This window comes from Toxoplasma gondii, chromosome VIII (assembly GCF_000006565.2).
Source record: "Toxoplasma gondii ME49 chromosome VIII, whole genome shotgun sequence".
Lineage (NCBI taxonomy): Eukaryota > Apicomplexa > Conoidasida > Eucoccidiorida > Sarcocystidae > Toxoplasma > Toxoplasma gondii.
In genome coordinates, this window is record NC_031476.1 from 3,432,917 (window position 1) to 3,452,203 (window position 19,287).

Genomic DNA, 19,287 nt, shown 5'->3' on the forward strand with positions numbered 1-19,287 from the left:
AGCATTTCCCAGGCGCCCTCTTTCCCCCCTCCCCCCCCCCGACTGTTCGCCCGCACGTGACTGTGACTGTCTCCAGTTCCCGTTTTCACGAGTGGCATGTGTCCCTGTCTTCCCGCCTGAACGTCGTGCTGGCAGATTCGTTTATGGGCGTTGCACTTAATGCCGCATACACTCCGGCGCCGTTCCTTTCACGCGAGTGTTTGCGGGAACTCCGTACGTTGCTGTTTAACAAAAGGAAACGGCAGTGTGCACCCGCCTGTGCCGGTTAGGTTGTTGCGCGGACGGTCAAAAGGCTCGCTTTACCAGCAGCAGGGTTTTTCTCCCAGCTCGTTCTTGTCTCTTTGGAAGTTGCATTTTCCCTGCACCGTATGAAAGTAGAGCCACCTGTTCCTTTCGAATGGCACACACAGAAGACACTACACGTAACTGGCAGAACAGCGTTGCCGCATCAAACAGCCCGCTGCTGTCGTGCTTCGAGGCTCTTCCCCCCTCCTTTTCCGGCTTTGTTCTCCGCTTGAAGCAACCCTGGTTGTGCCTCAAGTTTCTCGATTCGGCACTGCCTCGCCCTCTTCACTGCAACTTACCGCTGTGCGCGACCAAGAACCTCGCCCGCTAGAAATTGCCTTGCACCCGACAAGCTCAGCGTTGTTGCCCCTTTGTTGACATGAAGTCTCTCTCAGGACTGGCCATTCTTGGTGGAGCCGCTCCTCGTCTGAAGCCACACCGATTCCTGACAACTGGTATGCCTGTTTATTTGCACCAGGCACCTTGTCGTCACCGCGGGACCGGGAGCTTCTCACCGTGGCTCCAAGGTCTTACACTTTCATTTCTCAAGTGTGCAGCGACTCGAGGGACAGGAACTCGAAAAAAGTTAGATCACAGAGGCGGAAACCCCCCACTGCAGTAGACTTGGGTGGGATGCGAGACACTGCAAAACAAAACGCAAAACGCCCTCGTCCCAGTGCCGTCAAAAAACCATCTCTTCCCTTTCTCCCTGTTTTCCTTCTCCTCCCGTATCCAGTCTCCTCTCTATTCTACTATCAACTCTACCATCCCCTGTACTCTCTATTCTACTATCCCCCATAGTATCCCCTCTACTCCCCCCCATCTACTCTCTACCCCACCATACACGTTTGAAAACGTTTTGTCTGCTTTTCGCGATGAACGGACCTGATCCTTCCCGGCCGTGCCTCACGCCGGAGTCTCCTCCTCACAGTCGCGGCCGTTCCTGCCCTCCCTCGGATCAACTTGGCAATTCCTCTTCGTCTTCTGCTACCACACCGGCAACCGACTTGGACTCTGCACTGCAGGACAACATCTTTGCGCAGGCGCCCTCGGAAACTTCTTCTCGTCCTCTTCCGATCCCTGCAGCCAACGCCCTGCGACACCTGCCTTCGCCGCCGCTCGCCAGGGAAGCCTGTGACGGAGGCGCGAGGCCCTCGCCTCAGCGGAACTGCTGCGACGGCAGGCCGGCTGCATGCAACCACCGTGCAGTCAGCGACGTGTGTGCGTCGCTCCCAGAAAAGTCCTTTGCTCGTCATTTCCTCACGTCTTCTGGGACCTTTCCGTCTGCTGCGGAGATCCTAAAGAAAGCGGCGTTCTTCAACTCGGGCAACCGCCCTCATGATGCCCTTCTCCTCTGCAACGCTGGCCTGGAAGTTTACGCCGAAGATGCCGACTTGTGGAACTGCAAAGGCGTCACTCTTCGAGCTCTTGGAAGACTCCAGGGTCAGTCGAAATACTTTCTTCCCAGACGTTTCGACATGTGTGGAAGTCTATTTAGAACCGGCAATATTGCCACCAGTCGTGCGTAGCTACACAACCGTTGGCTTCCTCAAGACAGGCAGAGAGGACTCCTCAGCTTTAGCAGAGAGGACTCACGGAGGTACAGCAGCGCAAGGATTCATTGAGTCTATTTGTGCACCTAAGTTCGGACTCGGTTATTAACGTCTCGTCGCCGCCAGCTTCCCGGAGAAGCAATCCTTTCCGTTGAAGAGCACTTTTCGTGCCGCGCCGGCGTCCTTGCTTTTCTTGTCGAGTATTCACTCTCAGGCAGGAGGGGCATGCACACGTTCTTGCGCCAACTGTGACAACTTTAAAACTGTTATTCTTCTACGGATGCAGAGGCACTTGATTGCTGCCGAGAGGCGCTTCGACTTGATCCACGGAATACAAATGCTCTAAACAACATTGGAGTTGCATTGAAGGAGAGAGGCGAACTTCTACAAGCTGTAAGAGGACCTGAACATCCGACGTTTGTCCCCGTTCCTTGCTAGAGAACGGTCTGAGATTCGCAGTCGAACTGCGCTCTTCTGAACGGTCTTTCGTGTCCGAGTCTCTTTCTTCTGTCAGCGTTTTCTATTTTGTGATGATACTTCTCCGACATTCACTCTCTCCACCCTAGTTTCTGTAACTTACGCGTTTCTGTAGCTTACTCTCCCTTCTTCCGCTTCCTGGCCGGTCGCTGTGTATGGTTGCTTTCGTTGACTCGGGAAAGCTGCAGACTCAGCCTTTTCCATCGCTTTTCCCAAAAGCCTTCTGGATCGCGTTTGCAAGTCTTTGCTGAGGTGTGGAGTGTCTTCACATTCATTTCTGTGCATCTGAATCTTTTCACCTCGTCGTTCTCCGCCTGCTGCGGCCTCGATCTGCACTGCTGCAACAACGAGAATCCGTCTTTTTTTGGAATCCCCTCTGGCATCACGTTGAAAAGCTTAGCACATGCAAATAGTGCCAACACGGTTTGGTCGCTTGCGAGCAACTCTGCAGTGAGAGGGTCATAGATGCGCTGCACTAATACAGGCGGCAAAATGCCAAAGCAAGAAACATCTGGTGAAGATCAGTGGCTGAACGACTGTTTCAACTGATTATTCTGACGTATTTGTTCGCCGCCCTCTTTCGCCGCTTTCTGCAACGTGCTTTTTCACTTGTCCTCTTGTGTCTGCAAGTTCCTTTTTCCGTGTTCTCTGTTCCTGGTCAGCTCAAACCGTTTCTCTCTCACCTCCACGTTCTTTTTCTCTGGCTTTTGCCCTTCTCGCATCTTCCCTAGGGAACGAAATCCATAGGCGTTCAGGTCCTCTATCATAGGTGTTTCACCGACTGCCGAAGTCCAGGAAAAAGAACTCCTGAAGGCGTACACACAGGAAGAACGTTCCCCTATCGCATGTGCCTCTTTGCTTTTCATGCAGGTCGAGCACTACCGGGCCTCTCTGGTGGCGAATCCTCACCAACCAAGTACGAGGAAAGGAGGGGGAAAAGCAGACGCGGAAGCTGCATGTTTCACTCACAGTTAGAGCCTCTGAGCTGCCCTCGTAAAGAGAGTGTTACCTGTCGGATTGTCAAAGGATCGACCGTCATGGCATCAGTGGACGTCAGGCGCTCCGTATGCGGGAGAACAGTCTCGTTAAGACTCACACAGCGACAAACGTTGATAGCGACGACGCACAAAAAGGCGTTCGTCACTGTGTTTTCTGTCAAACTTCTGATACTTGTTCGGCGTTTTCGTGGTCGCCAGTGGCGCTGCTCGACACTTCGAAAGGGCATCGAAAAACGCAGGTGCTTTTTCGCTTTTCCGTGGCGTCCTATCAGAGCTCCTATCCGCGCCTAGCCCATATTATCATGTGTAAAATGGAGTCTAGCTTCAGCTGTTATCTGGTTCGTGCTGCATGCCCGGGGTGTGTAAGGAAGAGGAGAGGTTAACCACGCTATTTCTTCCCCACTGACTGTCCTGCGTTTTCGCAGCGTCCCTCATCCCTCGGCTTTTCTTGCTCTACGGCTCTTAGCAGATGCGAGGGATGTCATGTGAGATATTCTCGACCTTCTTGAAAGCATCGACAATTGGCTCTCCGTGTTGAAAGGGGTTGACGTTGAATGATGTACTTCGTGTACAATGTGAAACTTGGCTCTGAAGATAGAGGAAAAGGAGTTAGAAATAGCTCTGTTTCGCATCTCTCGATTTGCGACTCTCCAGTTGATGCAGACCGTCACCAAAAAGTTTGTCATACCAACGTTTTATCACCACTTTGTCTGCAGCATGCCGCACAAACTTGGCAGTTGCCCTCACCGACTTGGGCACGAAGCTGAAGCAGGAGAAGAAGCTGCAGGCAGGTAGGAAGGGAAGCGCTGGTTTTTCAAGGACCGAATGCAACACAGCAACACAGATTCTGTCTGGCCTTGTTCGTCGGCTTGGCACTGCTTTCTGTAGCTTGATAGGTTTCCTTTGTTCGTTCTTCCGTCATGTCTCATCACTCTGGGATTCCAAAGTCTCAGATTCGAGCTCTTGCTGGGCTCTGACTTCTCTCGCGCCTCTCGCGAACCGATCGCGACCGCAAGCCTTGTCGAGGAAAAAGTCTCGTCTGCTTCCCCGTTAGATGCAACCAGCCACTCAATCCACCTCTTCACTTTCCGAAATCCATTTGCTGCACTTCTGGTGAAGCCGTTCGCCTCTGCTGCGCTTCAATGCATGCAGCGCTCGTTTGCTACACAGAGGCACTGACCGCAGACCCGACCTACGCGCCTTGCTACTACAACCTTGGCGTTATCCACGCAGAAACAGATGACCCCCACACCGCTCTCCAGATGTACAGAGAAGCCACGCGCCTCAATCCCAGCTACGTCGAGGCTTACAACAACATGGGCGCTGTGTGTAAGAACCTAGGCAAGGTAGGAGGCAGAGTTGTTTTGGGGGGGAGGGCGCGTGAGTTTGGGAGCAGGACTCGAGCCGACCAAAACAACCGAAGAACTGCAGTCGTCACAGGGGAGGCAGCAGAGCAGCGGGGGGACATCGAGCGTGGCTACGAATGCTCGTGTATCCAAATATAAGCCGGCCACAGACGTTCACTGAGACCGCGCACGGGTCCGAACCTGACACTGAACTGGTCGAGATCTTTTGCTCTCGGTGCTCCCCGTCTACTGGATGCATGCTCAGAGACTGAAATGCGTTGGGGATGCGTGGAGGCTTCCAAACTTCTGTCTTCTTTCAAAGACCAGTCGCTTGTTGCATCGCCCGCCGACGAGAAGTACCCTTCTTCCCCTTATTGGTGCAGCTGGAAGACGCTATTTCGTTCTATGAGAAGGCCCTTGCATGCAATGCAAACTACCAGATGAGTCTGAGCAACATGGCTGTTGCTCTCACCGACCTTGGAACTCAGCAGAAAGCTTCTGAAGGCGCGAAGGTACTGTTCCGCCTTCACTGGTTTCCTTTATGGGTCGCCCATCCAGGCTTTGTCGATGCTTAAAAGGAGGGCACACTGTTTTGTTTCGGGATATCTCTTAGAGGTCGCAGTCCAAGATGTGATTATCGTGTAGATGCTCCTACACTATAAACAGGCTTCACCAACTCTACAATGTTACACAATCTGAAAACGACGGAATAGAGACTAAATACGATTTATGTGTTGGCCGACTTGAGCGACTCTAGGCAACCGCATTAATCGTTCTCGTTCCCTACACTTTCTGTTCGTTTCTCTTTCTTTGCGTCTTTCGACCGGTGAATCAGTTAGATCGACCCATGTGTCTAGGTGCATTTGTACTGACCTGTTCTACGTATATATATATATATATATATTATTTGTATATGCATATGGATGCAAGCATACCGCTATCTATACATGTGTGATTAGATACATGTATCTGTAGACCAGCGCGGAGATAAAGTACATGTTCGTCTTCAGTCCACGTTCAGGTACTGCGCGTCTGGCCGCTATTGGGGGGTCAATGGAGAACGCGTATTTTCTCAACTGGACACAGATCTCTGTTCTGTTATGATATTTTGAGTGTTTCGGCTTTGCGGAACTAGCTACATGTGAGAGTTCAGGTCGAAACTTCATGCCTTTGGCTCTCCTTGTTCTTGCTGTCGTTCTTCCCCCTGTCCACTCACAGAAGGCAATTTCGCTCTACAAAAAGGCCTTAATTTACAATCCGTATTATTCGGATGCGTACTACAATCTGGGTGAGCTGACCGTAGTGTTTACGGACTCGTGTGTTTCTCGTGTCGCTTGGGTTTTACTGCCAAAAAGCGTCTTCTCTTTCTCCTTGTCGCTCTTCCTTTCTTTCACCTGCTGTCTCTTCTTCAAAGCCTTTCATTTTTTGCCCCTCCTTGTTGACTTCTCTCCGAGACGAGAACTTCCCTTGTTGTCACAAGCTCTTCACCGTCCTGCCCTAATCTATTGCAGCCGCTGTCTGGGATGCTTACAGCCTTCGATCCCTTCCTTCAACTCGCTTGTTTTTCTCCATGTGTCTCCCCTGACTCGACGCTCTCGCTTTTACTATTCTTTTTTCTGTTTCTCAAAATTCCAGTTTTTTCTTCATCTCTGCCGTGAATCTCCTTTACGTTACTCGTTTTTGGAACTTCAGCCCTGTCTTCATCTCCCTCCCGAGCACGGTTTATTTCTGTTCTCGCTCAGGCGTCGCGTACGCCGACTTGCACAAATTCGACAAGGCGCTGGTGAACTATCAGTTGGCAGTGGCCTTCAATCCTCGATGTGCTGAGGCGTACAACAACATGGGGGTCATCCATAAGGATAGAGAAAACACGGACCAGGCCACTGTTTACTACAACAAAGCTCTGGAAATAAATCCGGACTTCTCTCAAACGCTCAATAACCTTGGCGTGCTCTACACGTGCACTGGGAAGGTGAGGAAAAATCAACACTTTACTCAGAAGGTTGAGAGACAGAAAATACGCTCTTCTCGAGTGATTCTCGAGAGAGCCAAGACTTGCTTCAAACTGTTCTAGACAACAGCGTAGGCCTTTTGCACATGGACACTCTGTATCTGTTTGGCGATAGACATGGTGTAGGAATCCACCAGCGACTCAGAACGCATGGCTGTTCAGCCGCATTTCTCTGTGTCCAGCGGAGCGTCTACGAATGCGTGTACCGCTTCTCCACTTCTTTGTCTGTATAGCGGTTTTACGGTTTCTGTTTGCCGTGTGCGACAGCAGTTTCCATGTCTGCACAGCAAACGAAATGCCCCCTGTGACGTCGTTTAAGAATCCGTTTCGTATACACAACTACATGCGCTCGTGTAAGTTGTGTCTTTGAGTTTCTTGTACAAACTAGTCCGAACCGGTGAGGAGTTTTGTGCCTGGACGGGCGGGTGTGCTGAACGTTTCCCCCTCTTTATGATGGTTGTTAAACAGACTCCATCTAAATTCGTTTCCGTTGAAGACACGAGACAGTGCGGTCGGACTCGGCTTGTCGACTTGCGCGCAGATTGGCGAGGCGCTGCACTTTGCAAAGCGTGCTATTGAAGTCAATCCGAACTACGCCGAGGCATACAACAACTTGGGAGTTCTGTACCGGGACCAGGGCGATATCGAGGACTCTGTGAAAGCGTATGACAAATGCTTGCTTCTGGATCCCAACTCACCAAACGCCTTCCACAACAAGTCAGCGTTTTCAAGGTTGTTTCATTTTCTTTCGATTCGTCTCCACTTTCCTCATTGTGTTCGAATCTGTTTCATTGTTCCAATCGTGTTCATCTTGCCTCAGTTGTTCCTCAATGTTCTTCACTTTGTTTCCAATTTTTACGGCTTTCCTGTGCCATCTTTGCTCGCTCAACACGCCACTAAAGGAGGTTCAGTTCGCTGCTGGTCGACTCTTCGAGGGGTCCACGTGCGACAGAATGAAACAATATCATCAATTACGCTGACTCGGGCCCGTCGTAGACTCTGCTTAAACTGCTCAGTCAAGTAGACACACGCCGTCCACTTGGTGTCCCTTTGTATTGTTTAGGTGATGGTTTTGAAGGGCTTGCAAATGCATATATATATATATATATGTTTACATACAGGACTATATATATATATATATATATATATCGTGTAGGCATGACCGTAGTTCACTCCCGCGGTGGGTGCAGGGTGTAGGACAACTGTTTTCGAGATATAATCTCAACACGAAATGCAGGGCTGTCTCCCTGGAATGCTTTTTTCGCCTCTCCAGTGCAAAGGCTCAGATAAGATGAAGACCGTGGTCAAAGTGCGCGTGTCTGCATCTATACAAGCATATGCTCCTCTCGTATATATATATATATATATGTATATATAGACATATGCATTTATATGGATATGTGCACATATGCATATATATCATATCGATATTATAGTGTATGAAGTGTGTATGTATGTGCACACTTCTGTATGTACACATGTTTGTATTTGGGTGAGCACATGCGCTTCGGCTTTCATGCCACGTAATTCGGGCTAGGCATTTTCTCCGGCATTGTTTTATTTTTCCTGTTTGTAGGTTACTGGCGTTGAACTATTTGGAGAATTTGCCTGAAAACGAGATATGTCGCGTTTCTGAGAAGTGGGGACTGCATTTCCTTTCTTCTCGGTCTCCGTACACTTCCTGGCTGTGTCCGCCGGTCACCATCTCACCTGCCCTGCCTTCGTCTGCCGTCCGCTCACCTGCCCGTCCATCTTCATCGTCAGCTTCTTCGTCTCTTGCCTCTCCTGGCGATTCTTCAGCTTCAAGAGTCATACGCGTGGGGTACATTGGTCCAGATTTCTTTACTCATTCTGTCTCTTACTTCATCCATGCTCCCTTGGTCTACCACGACAAAGCGAAGTTCCACATCACTGTCTACGCGAACGTCATCCGAGAAGACGAAAAGACTCAAGTAAGTGCGAGACAAGACGAAGCCCGTTGTTCGTTCTCCGTTTCGTCTCTGGTGTCGCTTCTTCCCTTTTCCTCTGTGTGACTGTCTCCTTCTTTCTTCCTCCTTCCTCTCCTGCATCCTTCTCGCTTCGTCTTCCGGATCTCTGCTTCCGCCGTCTTTCTGTTCGCGTCTGTCAGATGTTCAAGACGCTCCCGCACCGCTGGCGGTCTATCGTGGGGTTGAACGAGCAGGAGGTTGCTCGGATCATCCGAGAAGAAGACCGAATCGACATTTTGGTGGAACTCGCAGGGCACACAGCGCACAACCGCCTCGACGTGATGGCATGCAAACCTGCGCCGGTTCAGATCAGCTGGATTGGCTATCCGAACACAACCGGCTTGAAGACCATCGACTTCCGCATCACTGACGCCGTCGCGGACCCGCTGACCACAACGGAGAGGTATGTGGAAGAGCTGGTCCGCATGCCCAACTGCTTCCTCTGCTACCAGCCGCCTCCGGACTTCCCGAAGCATGTGCCAGCGAAGCCGCCCCCCGTTCTCGATCACGGCGTCGTCACCTTCGGCTCGTTCAACAATCTCGCAAAACTCGGCAATCAGGTCAGCGCAGCTGGAGAAGCGAACCGCGAACAACACCGCAGAAAAAAGCCACCACGCGTCTTTCGTCGGGCGATACACACGCACCGCTGGAGGCGACAAGTTGCGCGGGCACGGAAACAGACAGTCAGCATGTCTTGAAATATACGCCTTTCTCATATCTACATCTATAAACATACATCTGTGAGTATTTTGTATGGGTTAATATGGATATGGGTATGTATAAATGAATGCATATATGTATGTACATATATATATATATATATATATATATATATATATGGATGAATGTCCGCATGTGTATATGAATGCGTGCATGTGTGCATGGATGTACGTGGTGTGTTTCTGTGGATGCGTGCAGGTGATTGAGATCTGGAGTCGGATTTTGAATGCCGTCCCGAATAGCCGGTTGCTGGTCAAAGCCCGGCCGTTTGCAAACAAGGAAATGCAGCGGAAATTCAAGGCGAAATTTGAAGCGCATGGAATCTCGGGCGATCGTATCGACGCCATGGCTCTCATTCCTGCATGCATGGATCACTTAATGGTGAGACGAGATAAACGCAACTCTCTACTTGTTGTCGTTCAAGTTCGCTCTACTTTTTCTTCGTCTCTATTTTTCTCATCTCTACTTTACCTTCTCTCTACCCCCCTATGCATTTCCCATTCTCCGAAAGCTTCGCCCTGCTTGTCGTGCGAACTTGGTCTTCATTTGCGTTCTCGTCATGGATGGCTCCTCCCGTTTCCGTCTGTGTCGCCGCTGCGTCGCCGCTGCGTCGCATTTTCATCTGTTGAAAACGCGGGCCTTCGCGCACTCAACGCTTATCGTTTTCTCTTCGAGCTCTGCACCTTCCTCTTCCTCTCGTGACATGGGTCTTCCCTCGCAGCAGAAGAGTGTTCAGCGCTTCTCCGTTCATTTGTTCACTGATCTGTTTCGGTTTTCTTTTTCTCGCCATTCCTCTCTCAGGTCTATTCGCTAGTTGACATCGCCCTCGATTCCTTCCCTTACGCCGGAACAACAACCACCTGTGAGGCACTTGTCATGGGCGTCCCTGTCGTCTCTCTTCGTCGCCCAAACATCCACGCACACAATGTAGGAGCAACTCTGCTGGTTAACTACGGACTGCCCGAACTTATCGCAGACGATCCCGAACAATATGTTCGTGTAGCTGTCGAGGTACGTCATTTCAACCTATACATATATATATATATATATATATATATGTATACATATTTGTTTCCGTCTGTCTTTGGTCGATGTGTATAGACCGTGGGCGCGAAGATAGTCTAATGTGTAGCTGCGTCCATGGAAATCAAAAGAGTGTCGTATGAATCTATGTGTATCTATCTGTGTAAGCCGTTCAATATCTGTCTCCTTGTGTCTATGTTTTCTGTATCTATCTATTCCTATCTGTCTATCACAGTCGATATCAATGGACATATGGAAGTCTTAATATGAAGGACGACATGCACAGTGGCTCATGAGGGAAGACATATTCGTGCATGTGCCTCTTTTTTGCATGCACATAGATCGTCTCCCATTTCGATGTGTGTATGCGTTACCTTACTCAAAGAAAAGAGTCGTAGAGATTCACGACAACTAACTCACAGCCTACGACCCTATGTCGACTGAGATCAGCAGCAGCGTGGTATTGATTAAGTAGTGGTGAGAGAAACACTTGCATGCCGTGTGTTCGTTTTGTGTATGTGCTCATTCGTCAACTCCAAGTGCTTGAGGCATTTTGGGTTGTGTTTTCCTTCATTCGACGCTGTTGTTTACACTCCGATGCAACGCGGGACCTGTCAGCGTTTGCCACACGAGCCAGAGGTGTCGATCCACACGCGCCCGTTTAAATCGTGCCTGGTTTCCTTCATCCCTGTGTTCCGGTTTTTTTCGGTCGAGAGGTTGCGTTTTTTTATTTCTACTTTCTGTTTCCCCGTTTCGCTTCGGGTTGTGGTCTGTTTCGCTCCTCAGCTCGCAGGGGATGTCGAGCGCCTAAAGCGCTATCGGCAGAGCATCCGCGAATCAGTTCTCGAGAAGGCGTCTGAGCCGCATGCGAAGCAGTTCACTCGCGACTTAGAGGAGCTGTATCGGCAGCTGCTAGCTCGCAAACACCGGCAAAAGTAGCTTTTTTCCAGCCAGAGCGCTGCAGAGGCGATCAAGAGTCTGGCTTATTCTTTTGCGGAGGTCGACAGGCGCAGCAGAGATGAACACGCGGTGTCTGTAAAGGCAGCAGGAAGAGTGAACACAATGGGAGGGGTGCAGCGCACCGCGCGCGGCGAGAATGCCCTCGTTTCAGTAACGGAAATTCACGGAGAGCAGCATCTCCACTCTTGGCATAGGATTGCTCTCGAAATTAGGAGAGAGCTACGGGCACATGCAGTCTGCAGAGACGGCGCAGAGCGACTGAGATTCGTGCCGACGCTCATGTACTCACGTACAGCCCCGCGCGAAAAGGAAAAAGAGGCGACAGAAAGCCACAAGTGGGAAGAAACGCCGCAGGTAGATAACTGGCCGTTCATCACCTTATAGAACAAGAACGGAAAGCAAGGGAAGAGACACGAGAAAGAGATATCAGAGGGATGAGAGCCTGAGCGTCTCGGTGTTTTGACCTCCTTTTGCCATGGACGCTTGCCTTAGGCTTTTGGCATCAACAGTGGCTCTCGTATTGGCGTGCTCAGTTGAGTCACAGCTGCTCCGTGAGAAGTCGCTCTCGAGTTCTTTCACCATCATTTTAGAGTTCCTTGCAAAGGGCCGCGTCCACTGCCATTTGTGCAGGGACAGATTCGTCCGCCATTCCGCTGTTCTGAGGATAGAAACCTCTGCGGGAGATGCGCGCGCGACTCTAGTGGGGTGCCTTTTCCTTCCACCCCCCCCCCCCTCACAACGTGTCTGCAAAAACACGAACCAGGTCTTTTTTTTCTTGGGATGGCCTCTTCGAAAGCAGCAAAACGCATGGTGCCAACGTAGCTACGCTGGCAGACTTTATGAAGAAATCACGCGAAAATATGAGGCTGATTTCTGCACTTAAACGCGGACCACAGAGGGAGAAGCCTGTCTGCACACGTGAGCAAGTCCATTCATGCGTGCAGCTGAGGAACAAGGAACTCGAACCCGTGACATGGAAGACGCTTGGGTTATTTAGCCTGCGGACAGAAGACACTTGTCATGTCGATAAAGTTCTGGTCTCAAACGCTGAAATCGAGCACTTTCAGCTTTCTCCTGTCCGGTATTCTGGAGGCTTCTCCACTGCCCTATTCTTTCTTGAAAGCCATGAAATTCGCGTTCTGAGCGGCAGTCTCGGACTCCGCTACACATTTCTTTGTTACAGAGATTGCGAGCAGAAGAGATCGATGCCTTTCCATTTCACGGGCTCAGTCGCAGGAACGCTTCTATCCCGAGTCGCCCTCAAAAGCTCTCCATACAAGACCTATACTAGTCATACACTCGGAACACTCTGCAGTTCACTGGTGTGGTTAGCAGCTTCAAAGAATCCTCAAACCAACACAGACGTTCCGCTTTTGCCAGTACATCACACGTCGGTGACTCCACACATTATCTTGACGTGCTCACACCAGCCACTTGCACCCCACGTAGAGGTCGACTAACGTTTCTCCTTTTCTGTGTTTTTCCTCAGAACAAAACACTTCCGTGTTTCTGCCTTCTTCCTTTTCTGTCTCAGAAGCACTTTCAACCCTGAGAGTCTGCGTTCCTCTCTACCCGTCCTCAGTGTCCTTTCGCAACTTTGACGGAGACAGGACGTGTCATAGGAGACTACTCCTTGGAGGCTTCGACCCCCTTTGCAAGTGTGATTCCCCGAGAGCCGACGAGCTTTCTACATGCGTTGAAGTCCCCGCTACAAGGCAAGAAAACCTATTTTCCAGAGCAGCTGCAAGCCAATTTGCGTTGCAGTGCCTTCAGAGTGGCGTCCGTGCATGCGTGCCGTTGCACAAGAGGCGGGCAAAAAAGCGGGCGGCCGACGCGGCGCCAGCGTTCGCGGTCACTACGGCTTCCCGTTTTCTCGTTGTTTTCTTGCCCTGTCTCTCTGTCTGGCGTTTGCGCCATCTCGTCTGCGAAGCAGAGGAACCTGAGAAAGGAACTTGGCTCTCCCCGTTTTCACATGTCAGTGCGGGGTTTTCGACGAAGGCACCCAGAACAGTCGCGGAGAGGCGTTGTCGGCTTTCTCCTGTCCCTGTCGACTTCGGTTTTTGTTGGCTTTCCTTGTCGATTTTCGACGTTCAAAGAGTCAAGAGTTCGTCGCCGAAAACGACCCTTCGCTTCTAGCAGAAAAGGGGTTTCTTGCACAAAGAAAAAACGAATAAAGCGTTCTGACTGCTCCCGCTCTCGCGAGCAACTCATCCGACCATCGCTGGGGTTCATCCAGCCGCTGACAAATTCTCTTCTTTTTCGTTTTGTGGAAATGTCGCTCGCTACGCCTTTCAAGTCCGCCAGCGAAATGCTGGAATATATCCAAACGCATGAAGTTCAACTTCTTGACTGCTGCTTTGTCGACCCCTGTGGCCTTTGGCACCACTGCAGCATGCACGTTTCTCAGGTATTGACTAAACGAGTCAAGTGTGACATCTCTGCCACTCGCCTATATACATGTTCACATATTCACCTCTACATACATGTATGCGGATATACTCAGATATTCAAGTGTACCACATATACACACACATATATATATATATATATATGTATGCGCTTGTATGTTAACGGACTTGTGGTTTCTGCCTGGTGTGTAGATTCGTATATTTTTGCTTATATCTGCACACGCTTTGTGGGATGCGTGGATCATGTACGGAGACATGTCGCAATTCGCATCTCTGGTAGCCTTTTTCGGATTAACTGACATCAGCGGCCTCGAGGGTGGGCGCTCTGCGCGCCTGTTTCGTGTAGACTTGTGGAAGTGGACCACCGCTTGTGTTTTTCTTTCCTCTCCAGGTCGATGAAAAAGCTCTGAGAGAAGGATTTGCTTTCGACGGCTCCTCCATCCGTCTGTTCGCCACAGTTGCATGCTCTGACATGTCCATGATTCCTGGTGCGTTCTGTTTTTCTGCATTGTTCTAAAGACACTGTCAACTCTCACCACCCGCCTTCACGTGCTCCGGATCGGAATCTTGTCTGTTGCTTGACGTGTATGAGTGGCGTAGAACTTCTCTCCCACTGCTGTCTTCTGCCCGCTTCAAGTCGCGATTCGTTCTCGCGGCTTTTCGCTCCTCGTTTCCTCCTCTCTCGTCTCCACGGCGGCTGTCCTGCGCCTTCGCCTTCTTTTTTCTGTGTGGCTCTCGTGCCTCTCTGGCGTACCTCACACGCTTCACTGTTTCTCCTTACCTCTTCCTGCCTTTTCTGTTTCGTCTGTGGGTTTCCAGGTCGCTCTCCATTCATCCCTCTGCTTCGCTCCTTCCCCTTCGTTCCACCGTGCCGCCTCGTGTGTCCCTGTTCTTTGCTTTGCCAGTGTCTGTCCTTTTCTTCTTTGTGTCTTTCTTCTCTGCTGTCTCTCTCCAGCTTCGCTTCTTTCTTCAGCTCGTCAGCGCTGACGTTCTCTTCGCGTTCTCCTTTTATTTCGTGTCTTTTGCAGATCCGAAGACTTGCTGGATCGACCCCTTCCAAGATCACAAGGTGCTGCATGTGACCTGCGACATCAGCGACCCGAACGGGAAGCCTCTTGAACGCTGCCCTCGACGTATCGCTCAACGCTGCGAGGCTTGGGTGACCTCTCTCGGCCTGGCAGATGCGGTGAGCGTCTCTATTTCTTCCTGCGCGCTTCTCTCGCTCGCTTTCTCCCCTGTTTTTCTTCCGGCTTCGTTCGGGACAAGAACGCTCTTCGTGAGGAGTGCGTCCGTGAGAAGCGTGGACAGGCCGTGTCTGTGGGCGGTCTTCGGTGTGACGGGGAAGAGGAGCGAGACGCCTTCAGACGCGGCTTCTGAGACTAAGTAACGAAGCCGAACCTGCGGCAGAAGTGAGGGGTAGACACATTCAAGGTAGCGCATACCTAAACGGGTTGTGTAGTCGACCTCAACGGTTTGTGGAGGCACTGAAACACAGTGACATCTCCACAGGTCAAATCTCTATTGCTTGGTGAAGAGCGGTGTCTACGCAGGAGAGGGGAGTCAAAAAGAACTGTCTCCAGGTGTGGGCAGAGGTGGTCAGCCTGGACAAAGCAGTTAAGGTCGCTCGGGGGACGATTTTGTTTTTGCGATTCTGAGTCCACGAATGTGTAGGACACGGAATGCAAGAATGTCACTCCAGTCATGAGACACAACAGACTTCTCCGTGACTGGTGGACAGGCCGCCTGTGAATTGCGTGAGTGAGGTAGAGGGATTAGGTTTCAGCATTTTTTGTGACAGCGATGCTCTTTCATGTCCGGGTTGTTTGTCGCATCTCGACAGCCTCTATCTCGGATCAGGGCAGAGTCTACATACACTTTCCAGTTCTCGTTTTGCATGTGAAGCCAGAATGGTTTGCGACTGATCCACTCGGTGCAATAGTTGCAGCCTAGCTTCCGAGTTGCAAAGACGCTCGACCATTGTTTTGTCTTCGTCACAGGTCTACATTGGCCCAGAGGCGGAGTTCTTCATTCTCGATGACGTCAAGTACAAATGCTCTCCCAACAAAGTCAGCTACGAAATCGACTGCGAAGAAGGCACTTGGAACAGTGACGGTGAGTTCCTCGGCTCGCTCTCCCTGACTTTTGTTGTTCGTATAGTGATACAGAAACACGAGGGCGACCTTCGCTGTGGTGCACGCGTTCTTTCGTTGCATGCGCTGCCTTCGTTGCATGCACATCCACGCGTGAAGCGCGACATGGGAGTCAGAGGGCGAAGCGCGAAAAGCAATTGCAGTGAACGTTCTGTTTTTCTCTCCGTCTCCTGATGACGCTCTCGAAGACGCGGGAGAGAGGCTTACGTCCTCCAGAGTAGAAGTATCTTTGTTCTGCAGGAACAGATGAGCTCAACGGATAGAAATACTCTTTCCCTACACCACTGTTGGGTTTCGTTGTCTTTCCGTTTCCTTTAAGCTGCATTGTTTTCAGTTTCACCCTGGATACAGTTTCTCAGTTTTAGCAGTCTGCGCTCTCACCGCGGCTCACGCGTTTTGCAAAGAGCCCTCTGAAGAGTTCAGGGATTCACCTTTTCCTCTCTTGTATGACCCACGACACAACACGTATCCATTGTATGTTTTTTAATAGCCACTTCGGGTGTATTTTCCTTCTCTTCACACACCCTGCTTTGGGGAAGGACAGCGTGATTTTGCGTCAATTTTGCGGTGAAGTATTAGATCGGCACCCTTCTCACAACTTTCGTCCTCTGCCGCCCAGAGCGTGTGCGTGTCCGGAGTGTCGTCTTTCCTTCCTCTCTCTGCTTTCAAGGAAGTTAACTCGTTTTCCACATTTTTCCGCCTCCATCTTGTTTCTTCTACAGCGACGCTGACGGGGCCGACGGGATCTCGCAACCTGGGACACCGCATGCAGCACAAGAAGTGGTATTTTCCGGTCTCTCCAGTTGACAAGCATGCAAATCTCCGCACCGAAATGCTCCTGACGATGGGCGACCTGGGTCTGCCAATTGAAAAGCACCACCACGAGGTCGGCTGTTGCCAGCATGAATTAGGATTCACCTTCCGACGACTTGTAGACGCTGCAGATCTGATGATGGTGTACAAGTACGTGGTAAAGAACGTTGCACAGAAAGCCGGGAAGACAGCAACGTTCATGCCCAAGCCCATGGCCGGCGACTGCGGTTCTGGCATGCACAGCCACCAGTCGTTGTGGAAAAACGGGGCGAACCTGTTCTTCGATGCAAACGGCAGCTACATGAAACTCTCCCAGCTCGCCCTGTGGTACATCGGTGGCTTGCTGAAGCATGCGCATGCAGTTCTCGCGTTTACAAACTCCACGACCAACTCGTACAAGCGTCTCGTCCCCGGCTACGAGGCCCCGACGAAGTTGACTTACTCGAAGGTAACAGACTCAGAGAAACCGATAACGGAGTTGTGATGTTCTGTGCATCGAAGTGCCTTCTGGGTTCTCTGTGCATTCGTTAGACGCTGCTTGTTTAACCCAGAGGACTCCCCAGTTTTTACTTCCGGAGTCAGGCAGGCACAAATCACACACGTCTTGATTATGTCCATCTACGTAACGAAGTCAATACTCGAGTATAGCTGGTATAGACCCCAACTTCCGGTAAACCCACGCTGCTAGTGATACAGCATCCAAGCAAACGTGAATACCATGCGGGGCACGTGAGCAGTGAGGAATACCGAGAACTCTACAGAACAGTTATACATTCTACACTGAATGTGACTTTTCTTATAGGATGTATTGGTTTCGCAGCTACAAGCCGCAACACTGGGACCTGCAAAAGCACTATCGAGTGGGAAGGAACCTGTTCGCGATCTCTGGACTAGTTCTACGTTTTTCTCCATTTCTGAGTTGCCTTCATCGATCCAAGGAAACTCGTGCTATCACTGCAATCGTCTGTATCCATAGAAGATCTATTCCAGTCCACGACTATATATATATATATATACTTGTAGATACACATATGCATATTTGTACAAATTCATACGTATAAATAAATATATATATATGTATATGTTTACGTGGTTAAATTTTGAGTGACGCGTCGCGTTTGCATTTTGTTTACTTGTTCGAGTGGTGCATGTGTTTGCAGGGGAACCGCAGCGCAGCCATTCGGATTCCTCTGTGCGATGGAGACAACCCCAAGGCGAAGCGCTTGGAGTTCCGGTGTCCTGACGCCGCCGGGTGCCCATACCTCTGCTTTGCAGCGATGGTCATGGCAGGCGTCGACGGCATTCGCAAGAAAATCGAACCGCCGCCTCCTGCAGACTGCGACGCTGCAGAAATCGACTCGCGCGTCGTTCCTAGCACTCCGTCTTCGCTGAGTGAGGTCCTCGATGCTCTCGAACAAGACCACGACTTCCTGCTCGAAGGTGGAGTCTTCACCAAGGTACGAACGGCTTATGTAACGAAACACACCTTCCATGCTTCAATAGAAGCGAAACCTGACGTTTACTTATATATATAGATATAGGTAGATAAGGGGGGTTTACAATGAACGTCACCTTGTGCCTTCAACCCACAACTGTTCTTACCCGTTTATATACGTATGTGCAGATGGTATCATTACTTTAATCACAGCATTCAATAACGTTGCTTTATTTTAACGTAGATCTTTCCCTACCAACCGACTGTGATGACCGTATCCCAATCCTTAAAAAAGGTTCATTTGGAGTCTTTCCTTGTTTCCTCTATGTAATCTACCCGGTGACTCTAATCTAAACGTGTTACAGTTTTTATCCGTACTCGTTCGTCACTACTGAGGGAATACTTGTATTTTTGGACTTTAAATTTGATTTCAGATGACAGGTGTTATTAAACTTATGACGTTGTTTTCCAATCTATCAGCCCAGAGCTTTAACGCGGACATCCCTGTAATTGGTCAACATCTGTTCTTGAAAGGCGTTTTGTCTCGTTTTTAAGTAAAACACATTTATCACCGAGTACTCGGTGGAGGTTGAGTGCACGAAAAGTGACACGCTTATTTTCTCAAGCTCGCAGAAGACACAGTAAGACAGTGATCGCGTTTTTCTAAGACCCAAGATAATGTGGAGAAAATGCCTGTTTGACTGCGTTGTTTTCCAGGATTTCATTCACGCTTACATCGAGATGAAACGTGCAGAAGTCGCAGCAGTCCAGCTCACACCTCACCCCCGGGAGTACGAGCTCTACTACCATTGTTAGAAAGAGACAAACAAGTGGCAGGCATATCTTTTTCCACTTGGCAGAAAACGAGGTAAACCGAGATGAAGACTCGGTCTGGCTTTCCCTCTCCGGCGTTACGTAGCCTCGGTATCGGTTGCGTGTAGACAGCGAAGATTCCCAGCAAAATCCAGGGCTGGTCGTCCAGACTATTTTTGTATGCCACTGCATGCCGGTCGAGGCTTTATACGGATCTACTCATCTCCGTGCGTACACATCTTACAAAGCATGTATACAGAGATAGGCGGAGCCTTACAGAGGGTTTGTGACACTTGACGGGTGTACC

At 50.2% G+C, this 19,287-nt stretch overlaps 2 protein-coding genes across 2 annotated transcripts; both read left to right on the plus strand.

The window, feature by feature from the left end:
* Positions 1-1,160: 1,160 nt before the first annotated feature.
* TGME49_273500 (O-linked N-acetylglucosamine transferase) lies at positions 1,161-11,340 on the plus strand (the record flags this gene model as incomplete). Its single annotated transcript, XM_002365910.1, has 14 exons — positions 1,161-1,728; positions 2,125-2,231; positions 3,186-3,231; positions 4,030-4,104; positions 4,466-4,659; positions 5,043-5,171; positions 5,878-5,947; positions 6,402-6,631; positions 7,212-7,387; positions 8,247-8,622; positions 8,799-9,218; positions 9,577-9,759; positions 10,180-10,389; positions 11,188-11,340. The coding sequence occupies 14 exons, from the start codon at positions 1,161-1,163 to the stop codon at positions 11,338-11,340; spliced, it is 2,937 nt and encodes a 978-aa protein (XP_002365951.1).
* Positions 11,341-13,323: 1,983 nt separating this feature from the next.
* TGME49_273490 (glutamine synthetase, type I, putative) lies at positions 13,324-19,134 on the plus strand. The gene is made up of 7 exons (XM_002365909.1): positions 13,324-13,768; positions 14,161-14,257; positions 14,798-14,955; positions 15,767-15,881; positions 16,642-17,180; positions 17,893-18,189; positions 18,885-19,134. Exons 1-7 carry the CDS (start codon positions 13,334-13,336, stop codon positions 18,981-18,983), a joined length of 1,740 nt encoding a protein of 579 aa, XP_002365950.1. The 5' UTR covers positions 13,324-13,333; the 3' UTR covers positions 18,984-19,134.
* The last annotated feature ends 153 nt before the right edge of the window (positions 19,135-19,287 follow it).